Genomic DNA, 14,701 nt, shown 5'->3' on the forward strand with positions numbered 1-14,701 from the left:
TATATATATACATACATATACATACACATATACATATACATACATACATATACATACATATACATATACATATATATACATATACATATATATACATACACACATATATATATATATATATATATATATATATATATATATATATATATATATATATATATAAAGAACTGTCACATTTATGTTTTTTATTATAAATAATAAAAACATCTCTAGATTCAGATTGTATGGTAAGCATTTTATTTTCCACAAATAAAACAAAAAAAATGATTACAGGAGAAAAATTATTAACTCAACCAAAGCAGCTTGCTCACAACCTGACCTTCTTTTCCTTCTCCCTTCCTGTCACAAGCCTCCAAAACACAAATGTGTCACACGAATAGTTCTGTAACTCATCTGCTAAATGTGTGCTCTTACAATATGTAGCGTCTGAGGCTTTTGCTGTGGCTATGGGATCACTCTTCTTGGTATCTTATGTCATAAAAGATGATAGAGGAGTGTGGTCCAGAAAGCACACAGGCACACGCCAGACGCAGTCACGGCCAAATCGCTGATCTGTCGCAACCACTGCTCCCCATTCATGGTAAGCCTTAGATTCCATGCCCCTCTGTAGGTTCTTCCCATGGTGCCATCTTGCTCCCTGTTCACGACGCCGCCATTCCTTGCCCTTAGTCCATTTGTAGGATTTCTGTTCCCTGTGTTAATTTACAAAAGAGGGAGGATGAATGGTTGTAAAGACACTTCCAGCAGCAAACATGACACTGACAGTATATAGATTATTTGCAAATTTGCAAATCATAAAAATGGGTAGTGTAAAGCAATGTATAATGAAACTGCACCATCTTGTGGCAACCACTGGCAATTAAGCGCAGTAGTGAACCACACAAATACTTACCAAGACTGCTCTGCAAAGGCACCACAACAGCAAAGATAAGGACAGAAAGAAGAGATGCATATGCCTACAAAGGATTACAAAGAAGCAGTTCACATTTCCATTCACAAAACAAAACGGCATACTCATGATGAAGATAAAATTAACATTTTTGCATTTTTCAAAAACTGAAGGATGTTAATATTCTGTAGTTTGTGAGTGCAGCGTGTGGTATGTTTCCCCTTACTACACACAGCATGAGTTTATCGCCTTATGCTTACCAAGAGGAGCTGTGCACCATTCTGAGTCATTCTCCTCAAGGCTTTTCCCATCTGGAGTCCAAGCAGAGCTAAAGAACAGGGTGTCACTGCCTCTTCAGCCTCCATGTCTACACATCTTAGGAGATAAACATGAAAACTGTGTTACATGAGATAAAAAATATAATATAACACGCCCTCATACCTATTTAGAAATAGCAGTAGAAGCCCACATTGAACGAGCAGATTCAAACCACTGACAGATGAATAAAACTGTTATCATATAAAATCATGTTATTGGAAAATTTGTGTCCTGGCATTAATGCGGATGGCAGTTCGCTTGAAATATTCCACTCGTTTAAACATTTTGCAGACGTAGAGTTCTCATTAAAAGATAGACTGCAGCATCACTGTAACATCACCTACTGGGCTGTGGTCTTCTCTTTTGAAGTCTCACCATGAGCATTTTAGCTGTCACTATGTTGTTATTTTGTAAGCAGACATGACAAACAGGGGGTGGATCTGAGTGAGACACCAAGGACATTGCACGCTCATAGCAACTTGTCCATCACAATGTGTCTATATCCTAAAGCATACACTGTGTATTTTGTGTATTGAATGGAAAAAGAGGTTACATAATAAACCTCATGTATTAAATAAGAGTTGAACTGAGATAATAAATTCTGCCGGAAAATGTCTCGGAGCTGGAGTGTGTATCCCTCTTTTTATGTACTGATGACCCTGACCTCCCTGTCAGTGTGCCCTGCCTCACTGCTTTGATCCAGACTCCTCAGTTTCCGATTCAAGTGAGGATCTGTTGGATGTGCTGGAACAAGCTCCCATCCCCTGAGCCCCCAGGTGCAAGACACCGCAGGATAACCCGGGGGTCTCATGTTCCTCTGAAAGATCAGAGCTGTTTTAGTTGTACCAGAGCGATGCACCAGTCGGTTATCACTCCTCGAACACTTAAAAATAGCAAAATAGCTGGCATGTCTCAGTTACACAAACAATGTCCTTTGGCTGCAGAGTGTCACTTGCTAGACATGTCAAAAGCATGTCATCAACCAAAAGGGTCTAAAGTATATATTAACCCTAACTACAATCTTTTCCTAAACCTGAAAAGCATGTGAAAGTAAAAGGCAATGGAAACTGAATGAAACAGCAAGTGTGTAAGTGCAAATGGGCATAACCCCCAGGCTGATAAGCCCGCGACTAATGACGCTGCCATCTCTCGAACCTTTTTTAATGGACTTTGTAAACTGCTAAAATAGGATTATCTGTCTGTTAATGTGTGAAGGCACCAAAGCCAAATGACACCTTATGCATCATGGAGAGATGCAGGCAGTATTTAGCATTTTGACATTTGCATCTTCTTCCTGTGTTTGCGTGAGTTCTCTCCAGGTACTTCAGTCCAAAGGCATGCATGTTAGGTTAATCGGTGATTCTAATTGGCCGTCAGTGTAAATGTGAGTGTGAAGGGTTGTCTCTCTCTATTAGCCTTGTGACAGACTGATGACCTGTCCAGGGTGTACCCTGCAAGTTGCCCTTTGACAGCTGAGACAGTCTCCAGCCCCCCCTGCAACCCTGAACAGGATGAGTAAAAGAAAATGGATGGATGGATGGTTCTGACGCTGTGGCTGATAAGTGGGAACCACTGTTGTTAGCTAACTGCCTTTGTCAAAAACTTCAGCTCAAACTAAAGACAGATGAGCAAAGCCGGCACAACTCCACAAGAAAGGTGGATTTAGCAGTGCAGACAGACAGGAGTGGTAACTATCATTTTATCTCACACATGGCAAGAAAGTAATTTAAAAAATGTACCACTACAAAGCTTCCTGAGAATTTACATTAGGAATATTAAACCTTTGTAGTATTGTTCAAATGGCAGTATTTCAAAGTTTTACCAACGTACTAGAGATCCCATTAATGACCATCATTATTCACTGTGGTTGTGAAAGCTGATTAAATTTTAAAAAGCACCTTTTTAGGATCTTCTCCATCACCATATCCAGATCATCGTGATGCGAAACATTAACGAATCTGAGGATGCTCCGGGGAAGACTGTGGCCTTCTTGTGCCAAAACAACCAAGTTGTACATTCCCTGTGAGCCAATATGAAAAACAAAATCATAACAGCAATGATGGCTTATTCACCGAGAAAGTATCTAAATAATAACACAATACAATGCTGTTTGTTGCTTTTATTGCAGAGGGCCAGAGCCTGTGGAAGTTTAATTAAGTTTATCACAGGGTGATGAGATTATAGCTGAAGTAAATCTGTCACCTGAGGGCTGCCTGCTAGTGCTGCTCTGCTATACATTGATATGGCCTGCTCAGCCAAGGATAATGAGTCCTCTTGTGTGCCGGGGGAATGGTAGTAGTAGTAGTCTCCCATTTTCAGTAGAGCTATAAAAGAAGATAAATACTTTCTGTTCAGTGACCAGATTGACAGGGAAAATGGATTTAAAGCAAAATGAAATGAGAAAAACTCACCGAAAGGATGCGGGTCATAGTTTAATATAGAGTAGTTATGATATCTCCACTGACATTCATAACCGAGATTCAGCTCCTGCATTTCGGAGAACGAGTGCACAGTGACAATGATGATTTTAATAGAGGAATTATGTGCAATTTGTTCATCAGCTTCAATCAGAATTCCACACGTGATTGCAGGATAATGACGAAAAGCCCAGGCTGTGTTTTGTTTTAGGGTAGTCATAATGGGTTAAACCGGTGAAAGAGCATGCACTCACCTCGCACAGGTGTGCAACATTGCTTTGGGCCAAAACCAGACCAGTTTGAGCTGCCAAAAGGTACTTCACAAAGGCTTCCTGCCTGTTGGAAACACAATGAAACAAATGTGACGAAGCAAAGACAATAATAAAGAGCAGTGACAATGATTAAATGCGGGCATTTGAAAAGTAATTGAAATTAATGTTTCCCTACCAAGAGCCCTGGAGGTAGGCCTGAAGAGCCTCTCTGATCATAAATCCAAGGTGTCCATTTCGCTCACAGACCTTTTTCAGCAGACTGCATAGAGGTTAAAGGACACCTGATGTATTATGGGATATAATTAACTCCACCTAAACAGAGAATATTTTAATGTGATCTAAAAATAGTTCCAAATTGTTGAGGTCATTCTAAACACAAGCATCAACAGCTGTAGGAGGAGCCTCTTTAAATTCATAAGATACCAGAGGAACATTGGTAAGCAGAATCTCTCTGCGCCAGACAATAATGCGGTGACAGTGGCTCTTATTTTTAGATATGCAAATACTGGGTTCTGACCTTGAATTAGCCACTGTCATTGAAATTAGATGCCACTAAGCTGCAGGCTACAGTGCAACAGCCCATAACAAAGCTTTCTTCAACAAGCTAATGAAAGCCCCTTACATTACAGCTCTCTTCATATCCTGAGACACCCCTTCCAGGCTTCCCATCGAAAGGTACCGAGCAGCTTCCACTGATGCAGTGACATGACCAAACCGAGACGCGTTGAGAAACTGCTCAAAAGCAGCACTCTGCAGATCATTAAAAAAAAAACAACACAGTTTGGCTCGTTGATCATACCTGGATAAAAATCCATTTCTGAAGTTGTGGAAATCAAACCTCATTTCTCCAGGGTCTATCTGGGTCCATCCCACTGAGATGATAAATCCCCAGGTTGAACATCCCATCATCGCTCCCGTTTAAAGCAGCTTGTTCAAAGTATTTCGCTGCATTTTTGTGGTCCTTCAGTACAGTCCCATGATACCAGCCTAAACCATTCAAGGCATTAATTGAGCCCTAAAGCAAGGAAACAGACGCCGGTATTCATAGCGAATTCACACACTGTAAACACACCAACTGACTTGTACACTCTCACCATTGCTGCTGCTTTTCTCAGCAGCCGAAAAGCTCGGGTGTAGTTTCTTTTCACTCCCTGGCCCTGAACGAATCAACATCAATCAGTGAATCGATAACTGTCAAAACACAGACGTCGCACACACATGCACACATCGTTCAATTCAATTGTAAAATAGCCATTTTTACTATCTTACACTACCTTCATCAGGAGGATGGAGTAGTCGTACATCGCAGAGGGATCCTTCATTTGCATAGCACTTCTCTCAATCCATTTCGCCGCACTCACTATGTCCTTTGAGACTCCATTTTGTCCCCAGTACAGCATTGTTCCCATGCGTTTCTAAAGTTAATGGAGTTTTTATTAGCCTATTCTGAACACTGACTGTGCTATTGACCACGAAGGAGAAATTAAAGTATGACTGAATTTGAACGGGTCACATGCACATATTTCAACAGTTCATCTTGTCAGAAGTCAAAAGATTTCGTGTAGCTCACATACCTGAGATTCGATGTCTCCTCTCTCTGCTTGGAATTTCAGATACTGGAAATCATCTTTTGTCTCATGTGTCAGTCTGTTTAAATCTTCTTCATTGTTTAAATAGATATGTTCAGTTGAGTGTTGCTTTAGAAAAGACAAACAGATGTGTTATGATAGTAAACAACTGGTGATACTAGCACTATGAGTAAAAACGCTACCGTCACTATATTTGACTACTACAGTTACAGCGGTTAATTTACCAGCCATCAGAAGACGGGTACACTGTGGTAATAAATGGATGGAAATGGACAGCAACAATACTCAGGTAAGTTGTTCTGGTTGAATGATACTTAATTGGTACTAAGGGGCTCAAAGTGTGCCAAGAAATCATCACACACCAATACAAGGCAGGATGGATAAGGTTCATGCTTTCATGTTTACACCAAATTCTCATCCTAACATCTAAATGTGGCAACAGAAATTGCTTCCAACCTCAAATTGTCCATTTTTGATGAGCCTTTGTGAACTGTTGCCTCAGTTTGCTGTTCTTAGCTGACAGGACTGGCAACCAGTGTTGTGCGTTCAGAGAAGGTCTTCTGCATACCTTGCACGTGTCTTACTTTTCCCTTCCAATCTGCTCGAAGCATTCTAGCCAGTCTTCCCTGTTCTCTGATATTAACGAGGTATTAACACCCAGATATGAAACATTTACCCCTTTTTGGAGCATGTAAACCTTAGACACGGTTGTGCGGTAAAATCCCAGTTGATCAGCAATTTCTGAAATACTCAGACCAAGCCATCTGCTACTAGCAACCATGTCACGTTCAACATCACTTAAATCAGCACTTTTCCCTATTTTACAGCAGATTGTTCTCATTCAGTAGGCTGTCTCAACCATGTCTAAATTCTTAAATGCATTCAGTTGTTGATTCTGACTGACTGATTACAGAATTGGCTGATTTATGTTACTGAGCAGTTTAACAGGTATACCTTAAAAACGGGCAAATCATGATTATGTGGAAAAATAATAGACTAGAAATGGCTTTTATACCAGTCTATTGACTGAACTGTAATTGTAAAGTTAATAATATATAAAGAAAGAGTGAATTGGGGATTTAGGGAGCTACAAAAGTAAACAAAAGTTGTGGCGTTGAAAGAAAAAGCCACAGTATAATTGGAAAAAAAAAGTGTAATCTTGTCATCTTGATTATCTTATTTTCATAATCACTGGAAGATAAAATTGTAATTTGAATTAAAATTAAAGACGCTGTGTTTGTGAGCTCGAGTTTAATGGCCTTTTAGAGCTTTTTCAGTAGAATGCTGCAGCTTGAACAATGAGAGCCGAGACAGAGAACCCAGATTGTGCAACACTTTTTTTTATAGCCACTTTAAATAATCTCAAGATACAGTCAAAGGTTAAAAACAAAAGAAACTAGCAACTAGCTTTTTCCTTTTTTTGTTTTCAAGTTAACAAATCAAAGTCTGCCCAAGCCTGACTGACAGGCAACATAAGCTAACAACCCAGCACAGTCACAACACTGAGATTTAAATAGTGCTGAATCCTGATTGGTGCACAGAAGTGCATGACATCATTGTTTTGTCTTTAAGCTGAGCCCACACCACCGAGAAGAGACAAAACAACACGAAAAGAAAGAGAGGTGGTTTTCGTTGCTTTTATCAAGATTGGATTCAGGGGGTTGTTGTCAGCTCTTAAAAAGCTCGGTCAATATGCCACGGAAAAATGATCACTACTAGGCTTGCTACAGTTGTTTTCTAGGTGCACTGCCTTGTTGAAGCTGGAATAGACAGTAAGGTCTCTCTGCTGTTTTCATGTACCTCTGTTCATTAGAAGCATGCTTATTTAAATACTCGAAGAATCAACAGGAAATCAGTCGGATGTAGCCTTTTCTCATAGTGCGCTCCTCATCTTTCAAGTGCAGTTCCTCCATTCATCAACACAGCTAAATCATTCACAAATGGCTGGACTAACAGACACATTGTTATCATATTCTGAAGGCAGAATGTCATTTCCACAGCATGCGTGCATGTTTGTATGAATGCATTTGTGTCTGAATGGCTCTTTTCATACTGCGCTTTGTGTGTTTTTAAGCTAAGCTCGCTGTAGTTGCATATTCAATACACGGATATGAGAGAGGTATCAATCTTTTCATCTTATTCTTTAAAAAAAACTTTAAAGGAAATAAATACGCAGATCTAGCTTTTTGAATATACTTTAACAAACTGTATGTTATAGCATATCTTATATGAGCCCATGTAACAAATTCCCTCACCCCATATATAAGCCCCTCACCCCAACCTCCCTCCCCTCAACCCAACTGGTCGTGGCAGATGGCCGCTCCTAGTTTCTTAATGTTAAAAGGGAGTTTTTCCTTCCCACTGTCACCAAAGCGCTTGCTCATAGAGGGTCATATGATTGTTGGTGTTTCCTTTGTAGGGTCTTTACCTTACAACAGAAAGCACCTTAAGGCTGCTGTTAAATAAATACAATTGAAATGAAAGATGTAATTATATTTTTGTTTCGGTAATACTGTTGTATAATGAAGAGGCAAAGGTAAGCAGATAAGCAGCAGACAACAGAGATAACCACTTGATATTGATTAAGTAACACTATGTTAAGGAGGAGCAGGGATGAGGCGGAGGGTTGCAAAGTGGCTTACAGAGTCAGTATCAGCAACAGACAAGCTAGAGCAGCATAAAACTGAAATATACTTTAATTATCCCAGGCTTGATTAATCATTTACTGGAATAAAATATTTATAGTACAGCCTACAAGAGATCTGGCTATCTAATGTTCAGATGATTATCAGCTGAGTGATTCTCTGACGTGTGCTGGCATTAAAATCAGCTGCTATCAGCTAATCTGTTTGAACTGTTGGCTCAGCTTGACTTCATGCCCTGCATGAACTAACGCCACTCTCAACTTACACGAACTCCTCTATTATCAAGGCTATTATTAGTTATTCAAATAAAAACACAAATTCAGAAGTGATCTTAATGATCTAAACATACCTTGTTTTCATATATCCTGGAACTGTCGATACAGGTCTGCGTTCCAATGTTGGAATAGTAGCTATAAGCCATTTCCAAGTCTTTAGGAAACCCATCAATTCCCATCAAGTGTTTGTACCCTGCATGCATCAGGGCAAAACGGTCATCACCTAAGGCACCAATCAAACTATAGACGTGACCCTGAAAAATGCAAGGGGGTTAGTATTACCTGTTACATGCAAATTGCTTTACGTGCGATAAAATAGTAATTAAGATACAACGAAGGCACTGACTGTACCTGCTCATAATTGACTGAATGTCCCAGGCCGGAGAGATGGATGGTGGCCAATAAGAGAGATGCTCTGTGATTTCCTAAGCAGGAGGATTCTTGTAACGCAGCCATTGATTGGGATGTGATTTTCATTTGTGCTTTATCCACAGAGAACATTGTTCCGACTGTCTCCTCAAACAAAACGCTCCCGAGATCCTTCAAGTTTAAAGACCCTTCAGAAACAGATAGGTGTTTATTAAATAATGTATCCTCTATAAATCAGATATTTTATGGTGATTGAGGTTATAACCAGATAAAAAAATATCTACCTGTTCTGATTTCCACCTCCTTTCTTAGCAAGAGCTGAAAGAGAGTGCTGTACTTTATCTGTGTTTCAAACGTCCATGTTTGTGTGCATGTTTTCTCTTTTGATGCAAACTGACCCAACAGCCTTAAGAAGTCGGGGGTACAGACATCTGAAATGAAACAAAAAAAGGAACCTGTTCACAGCGTTCTTTCCATACTCAATGGGTGCACTTTCAGTGTATTGACACACTTGATATTAGGTCTCTTAAAGGTCGCTCCACCCAAAATGGTGCAACATGGCTTTTATATGAAATATAAAAAATATTTTTTTACCTCTACTTACTGGCGACAGGAGGTAATTTTCATTCACTTCTTGCATAAAAGCTTTTGTAAATGCTCTTATTTCCTGACACTCTTGGTGAATCCTCTGCAATTCATTTAATGTTGGCATGGAGGGAAGTTGGTTTTTGATCTGTGATATGAATAAATCTGTATTTGAAATTAGCATTAACAGGCATAAAACAGAGGAAATAGGAAGTATTAAGCCTAGTTAATGGTCATCATGACATCACCGCAGCCTCATGAGTATTTATACCGTCATATGAGGTGTGCCAGACTCACTGCAGTCTTCTCCTGAATGGTAAATGTCATCACCTTGAAAAAATGTATGCGTCACCACTTGTACAAGAATGGAAAAAGTCGCAATCAAAAGCTAACGTTTTTTTTCTCAGTTGTTGCAATAATGTGTCATCTCTTCAAGCTATTGCAGCATCTTCATCTCTGTAATCTAAGAATATCTAATCTGTACTGATTTATAATTGAAATAGTGATAAAGTGATGTTGTATCAGTGGGCAAAAGATTAAGCAAACAATGTCCCTCGTGTTTAGTTCTATTTTGGTTTGGGTTTAAGATATTTAGGATACAATTGTCTTTAAAATGTAACTACTGTGCTCTTTTCCAGTTTTGTTTCTTTATTCTTATCTTTCCTTGATTCACAGCCTAAAATCGTAGCAATATTTTACTGGCCCTTGGTGCATCCTCTTGGTTTACCCACTATCTAATACAAGCCGTTATAGTTCCTCTCCCTTTATACACATTTTAGTCTAGATTCATATGATTGGAGGCTTGACCAGCAAGTGTGTGGGGTTTCTGTGCTCACAGTGAGAACTGTGCTTGAGATGACCCTATTACAGATATCAGATGACAATGACATCATAAAGATTCACAAGCAGGAAAAAACTGTCTGAAAATGAATGTTCAGAGGGATTTGGCCTCCCTGAAGCCTTGACCTTTGGCTTGTAGGGATTATTTTCACAAAAACCATCATTGTTTAAAAGTTCCATCATTGCTAATAGTATGGTGGTCAGACGTTTACACTCATCATGGGCATGAATGTCATGGTAATGTGGGGCTTTTAGTGATGAATACTGTTGTTTTTCAAGGCTGGAATGATTGAACAATATATCTGTAATGGTTGTAAAAAAATCACACATATACAAAACACTCATTTAGATCTTTTAAAAGGTGGTTCAGGAGGTTCTATCTCTTATTCTTGTTTAGAATATTTACTAAAACTAGTAGTTTATCCTTACATGCATAAAATGATTTATTTGGCAGCACTTGCTGGATTACCAAAGCTCAGAACTTATTTAGCATCATGCTGCTGGTTACTGATACACTGCAAAAAGTGGATGGAATAACGAAGAAGGAGAACTACCTCAAAAAAAATTACGTTTAGCTCAAACAGCTAGACAGTTGAAACTTGTATAAAATTGGATATTCCAATAATGATCCCGAACACACATCAGAACTGGTTTTGGAATGGATATGCTTCTGCAATGGTTTTCCCAAAGCCCCGACCTCAACCTGATAGAAAATTTGTGGGCTACACCTACAAGCCTGATCTGTGCCAGTAAAACCAACCAATTTGTAAGAACTCTCCCAACTCTGCCAAGAGGAGCAGGCAAATATCCAGCCGGAATTCTGCCCATTTGAATTAGAATGAAGCTTCTTGATGGCTACCAAAAGTCCAGTGGAGGTGCAAATTTCTGAAGAACCATACACCCATCCATTTGCTTTGACTTATCCAGGGATGAATAAATGAACGATTAAAGGACATTTAGCAAATAATTAATCAAATATTAGTCGGGGTGTATGCATATATTTCAACTGGTATGTATAATTTTGATCCTGTGTGGATTAGAAAAACTCCAAAATGCATCCAAACTTGTGTACCCAATTTTTGAAACTTTTTAAAAGATGACTGCAGTACAATCAATCCAATCCAGAAAAGAACAGTTCAAAAAATAATTTTAAAAAATTATCATGACCTGCATGATGGGTGTGTGTAAAATTCTTACCAAAACTGCATATATATGGCAGATAATAAGGAAAAACCTACAATGTCCACTAATGCATATGATTTTATCACTGCCTCATTTCATTACCTGTGTACTCTTACACGTGGTCAGGCTGTTTGCTGACATAATTTGGCATGAAACATTAATACTTTATGACCTTGAGATCATAATACACTGTTTTAGAGTGAGGCTGTGCTAGAAAGCAAAGCAAATGAATACATTTTACCTCTTTACACTTACCTGTTTGGTTCCAAAACGGTAGTATCTGATAGGCCCAAAATACCCACGGATGCCTTGTAAGTAACTGCCTCCTCCAATCACAAAGTATCCATCTGTGTCATCGTAATGAATGCTGTCCTGAAATCTATGACATTTAATACCACTCAAACCAGCAATCACAATCACTGAGCAAACAATATTTATTTTCCAGAAACTTGGCAACAGTGTGTTTTGCTTATTTTATACCAAAAATCATAATCGTACTTGTATAAATGTTTCTGAGTTTGACCATCCCATGTGGTTTCCAGCAGCACCTAAAAGTCAAACATAACAATACATGAGTCCTGAAAAACCTGCTCAGCTTTAAACAACTCCAAATTGCAGTACACACTGCAATCGCCTGGAGTTTCCCAGCTGGAAATAAACCATCTTTCAAGATCTTACAGCTGTTCCAAAGGGAAACAAAAGCTAGAAGTCCAAAGAAAACCCAGCAGAAAAAGAATGACTATAAGATGTTGCCAGAGCATTATTTTGATTTTTATTCCTCATCCCACCACCAGAGTCATTCTTTGGCGTTTTACCTCTGAGTCCTGTATGTAATAGTCTAATCTAATCCATTTCAAGAGAGGCAACATTGCTTGGACTTGAAATGCTTCATCTTCTCCAGTTATCTTTCGTGCCTGAATTATGATGTTCCCTGTACGGCACATATGACAGTCGTGAATTTCACCACAGGAGATCCAAAGCTCCTTATTAATACATATTTTTTGTGCTAGCAATATTAATAAATCACATCTGCGCAAAAACCACAAATCTTCACTCACAATCATGTTGTGACACCTCTTTGTAATCCCCTATCAGGTGTACACATGAGCTGGCATGACCCACCTGTGTTCGTAAGCTGCATCAGAACTGTGTCATATAAATTTTTTCTATTGACATGATGGATGATCCCACAGAGCTTCTTCTGACACCATTTCAGTAGGTATATCCACACAGATAAGGTGACGCTGGAAGCCAAGCAATGAAACATGATTTGACAAATCATTTCTTCATCCACTCAAGCATGAGGTTGAATTTAAAACGCGGCGCTGTCTGTTAAAAATGCCTGACCTCGCTGTCTTTCATTGACCGTAAGTAAAAAGCTTATATGCTCTGGTGAAGCGGCTTGGTGAAGCTTGTAAAGTCATTTAAAAAGACACTGAAGTAAAACTAAAAGTAGAGTGTGTTCTAACTGATGCCTGCACTGAAAAGGAAATGATCAGTGACTTGTGACCTGTCATTCTGCTGATATAAACACAAAGCAGAGCTATTATGTACTTTATATTTGAGGAAAATGGGCCGGAGAGTACCTTTGAAACATATAATATCAAACACTCTGTTTTACTTAATCCTTTGATTCAACATTTGGAAACTCAGCTGGAGATTTTTCATGCTGTGTGGCTGAACTTCATACTAAATAAGTTCCAGCTAAAATGAAGTAAATTAGAAGTCCAACCTGGGCTGTGTCACAGCGTGACGCCGGGTTCTCTCTAGAGCTCTGTCAATAAAAGGCTGGAACCTGCGGATCACTCCAAAGCGCTCACCAGTACTTGCCAGAGGGAACTTTAGCATATCGATTATGTCTGGGATCAAACAGAACAGCGAAAGGCTCCATTTGCAAACACTTGCATGTGTTCTTTAAAAGCTTTGGAGATAAAGATGAGACATGCAGAGGAAATGACAATGTGATTAAGGGTCAAACCTGATTCATGTGGACACTGATGGATTCTGTGGCTGGTCATCTGCCACATTAGTTGAGCCGACCATGACGGGCAACCAGTGGGAGGTTTACTTGGCCGCTCAGAGGGTGGAATTATCTGCAGCGCTTTATAAATCCTCAACATGGAGCTGTGGTATGTGCTGAGTTCACTGCCATTTTTAAAGCTGCCCAGCCAACCACGGACTGTCACATTCTGTGTGTCCAAAATGTTCCTGTTGAAAAAGTCGCGTTGATATGAAATGGACGGAGGCAGTCTAAGCAGCACCTGGTGGATCCTGTAGTCACGGAGTCTGCTGCTTTTCCATTTTCTCCTGAAGACCACTAAATCTGTCTTCTGCAATGTGGACACCACCACCTCAACTGCAAGCTGACATTGCCCAGAGCACTGATACCGCACGCGGACCACCGAGCCATCTACCACTTTGTCAGGGACGGTGTCAAACCCTATAAAATTGTCAGGCGGGGTCTCACTGCTGTGGGCTGAAATGACTTGTGAAGCACACTGTCCCTGGGTGAAGAGAAGGAAAAGAAATACACTTAAATGAACATAAAGGGAAAACAGACTTGCATGAAGTTTCATTCTCTCAACCAAATTTGAAAAATTTATCACCAGTTAGTTACTAACTGCTTGTAGTAGTGTATATCGAAAAACGAGAGCAGTCTCCTGTGAGCAGAATAAGTGAGGGAATAAAATTGCTTACCATTAGAGCAGAAGCAGTGAAAATCTGTCCAAAAATGATGACATGAAACACATTCATCTTTTGTTGTTGTTTAAAACTGAATAAAAACCACAAGCAAATTTGACATTCAGAGTGGTAAGTAACATTGGCTCTCACTGTTTGACACTTCCAGAAAACATTTCCAAACAGCCGTGCAATGGGTGTACCATTGCAATGCAGCATTACCTGAAATTCTGGTGTTTCAAGTTCAGTGATTAGCATGCTTTTAAAGGGCTAGCGCCCACGAGGGCTCGGCTATATTTACTCTTGATGTGTAATAAAAGTGTTGTTTGATTCACTTTATTAGTGATTGTATTTGGGACCTTTCCATAAGAGTGAAGCATCAGAGCTGACTTAATCTGATGTACGTGAGCCAAGACTTTGTCATCACCCTGCGTCCTCTTTGGCCAACGCGCTTACGCAAGACTTTGAAGAAATATGATCTGAAAAACAACCTGATATGGCAGCCAAAATTAATTACCCATGGGCCACTGACTGTTTATGTTTCAAAGTCAAGGGCATGACATGTGCTAATGTTGCTGATGGGTTGCTTTAGGTAGCCACACATACACGAACATGGTCTATATAAAAGGTGGCTGCTGTTT

At 39.5% G+C, this 14,701-nt stretch overlaps 1 protein-coding gene across 1 annotated transcript; it reads right to left on the reverse strand.

Moving 5' to 3' along the window:
• Positions 1-231: 231 nt before the first annotated feature.
• LOC146641261 (protein sel-1 homolog 3) lies at positions 232-14,228 on the reverse strand. Its single transcript, XM_085399266.1, has 24 exons — positions 14,079-14,228; positions 13,360-13,885; positions 13,114-13,240; positions 12,504-12,625; positions 12,197-12,312; positions 11,880-11,929; positions 11,637-11,760; positions 9,369-9,507; positions 9,059-9,205; positions 8,757-8,962; positions 8,480-8,659; positions 5,471-5,593; positions 5,171-5,311; positions 4,991-5,053; positions 4,735-4,911; positions 4,519-4,646; positions 4,072-4,155; positions 3,879-3,960; positions 3,619-3,694; positions 3,410-3,531; positions 3,106-3,227; positions 1,150-1,264; positions 893-956; positions 232-692 (listed from the first exon to the last, which is right to left on the reverse strand). Exons 1-24 carry the CDS (start codon positions 14,133-14,135, stop codon positions 475-477), a joined length of 3,309 nt encoding a protein of 1,102 aa, XP_085255392.1. The 5' UTR covers positions 14,136-14,228; the 3' UTR covers positions 232-474.
• Between the last annotated feature and the right edge of the window lie 473 nt (positions 14,229-14,701).

Source organism: Rhamphochromis longiceps, linkage group LG23, assembly GCF_057381845.1.
Source record: "Rhamphochromis longiceps isolate RC_006_pf linkage group LG23, R_longiceps_female_GT1.1, whole genome shotgun sequence".
Classification (NCBI taxonomy): Eukaryota; Metazoa; Chordata; class Actinopteri; order Cichliformes; family Cichlidae; genus Rhamphochromis; species Rhamphochromis longiceps.

Excerpts from the sequence above, each read along its gene's own strand:
- LOC146641261 (XM_085399266.1), bottom strand. The coding sequence starts at position 14,135 with ATGAATGTGTTTCATGTCATCATTTTTGGACAGATTTTCACTGCTTCT. Across the intron at positions 5,594-8,479 it reads CCAGGATATATGAAAACAAG|CAACACTCAACTGAACATAT; the intron begins GTATGTTTAGAT and ends TCTTTTCTAAAG. Across the intron at positions 3,695-3,878 it reads ATGTTGCACACCTGTGCGAG|GAGCTGAATCTCGGTTATGA; the intron begins GTGAGTGCATGC and ends TCCGAAATGCAG.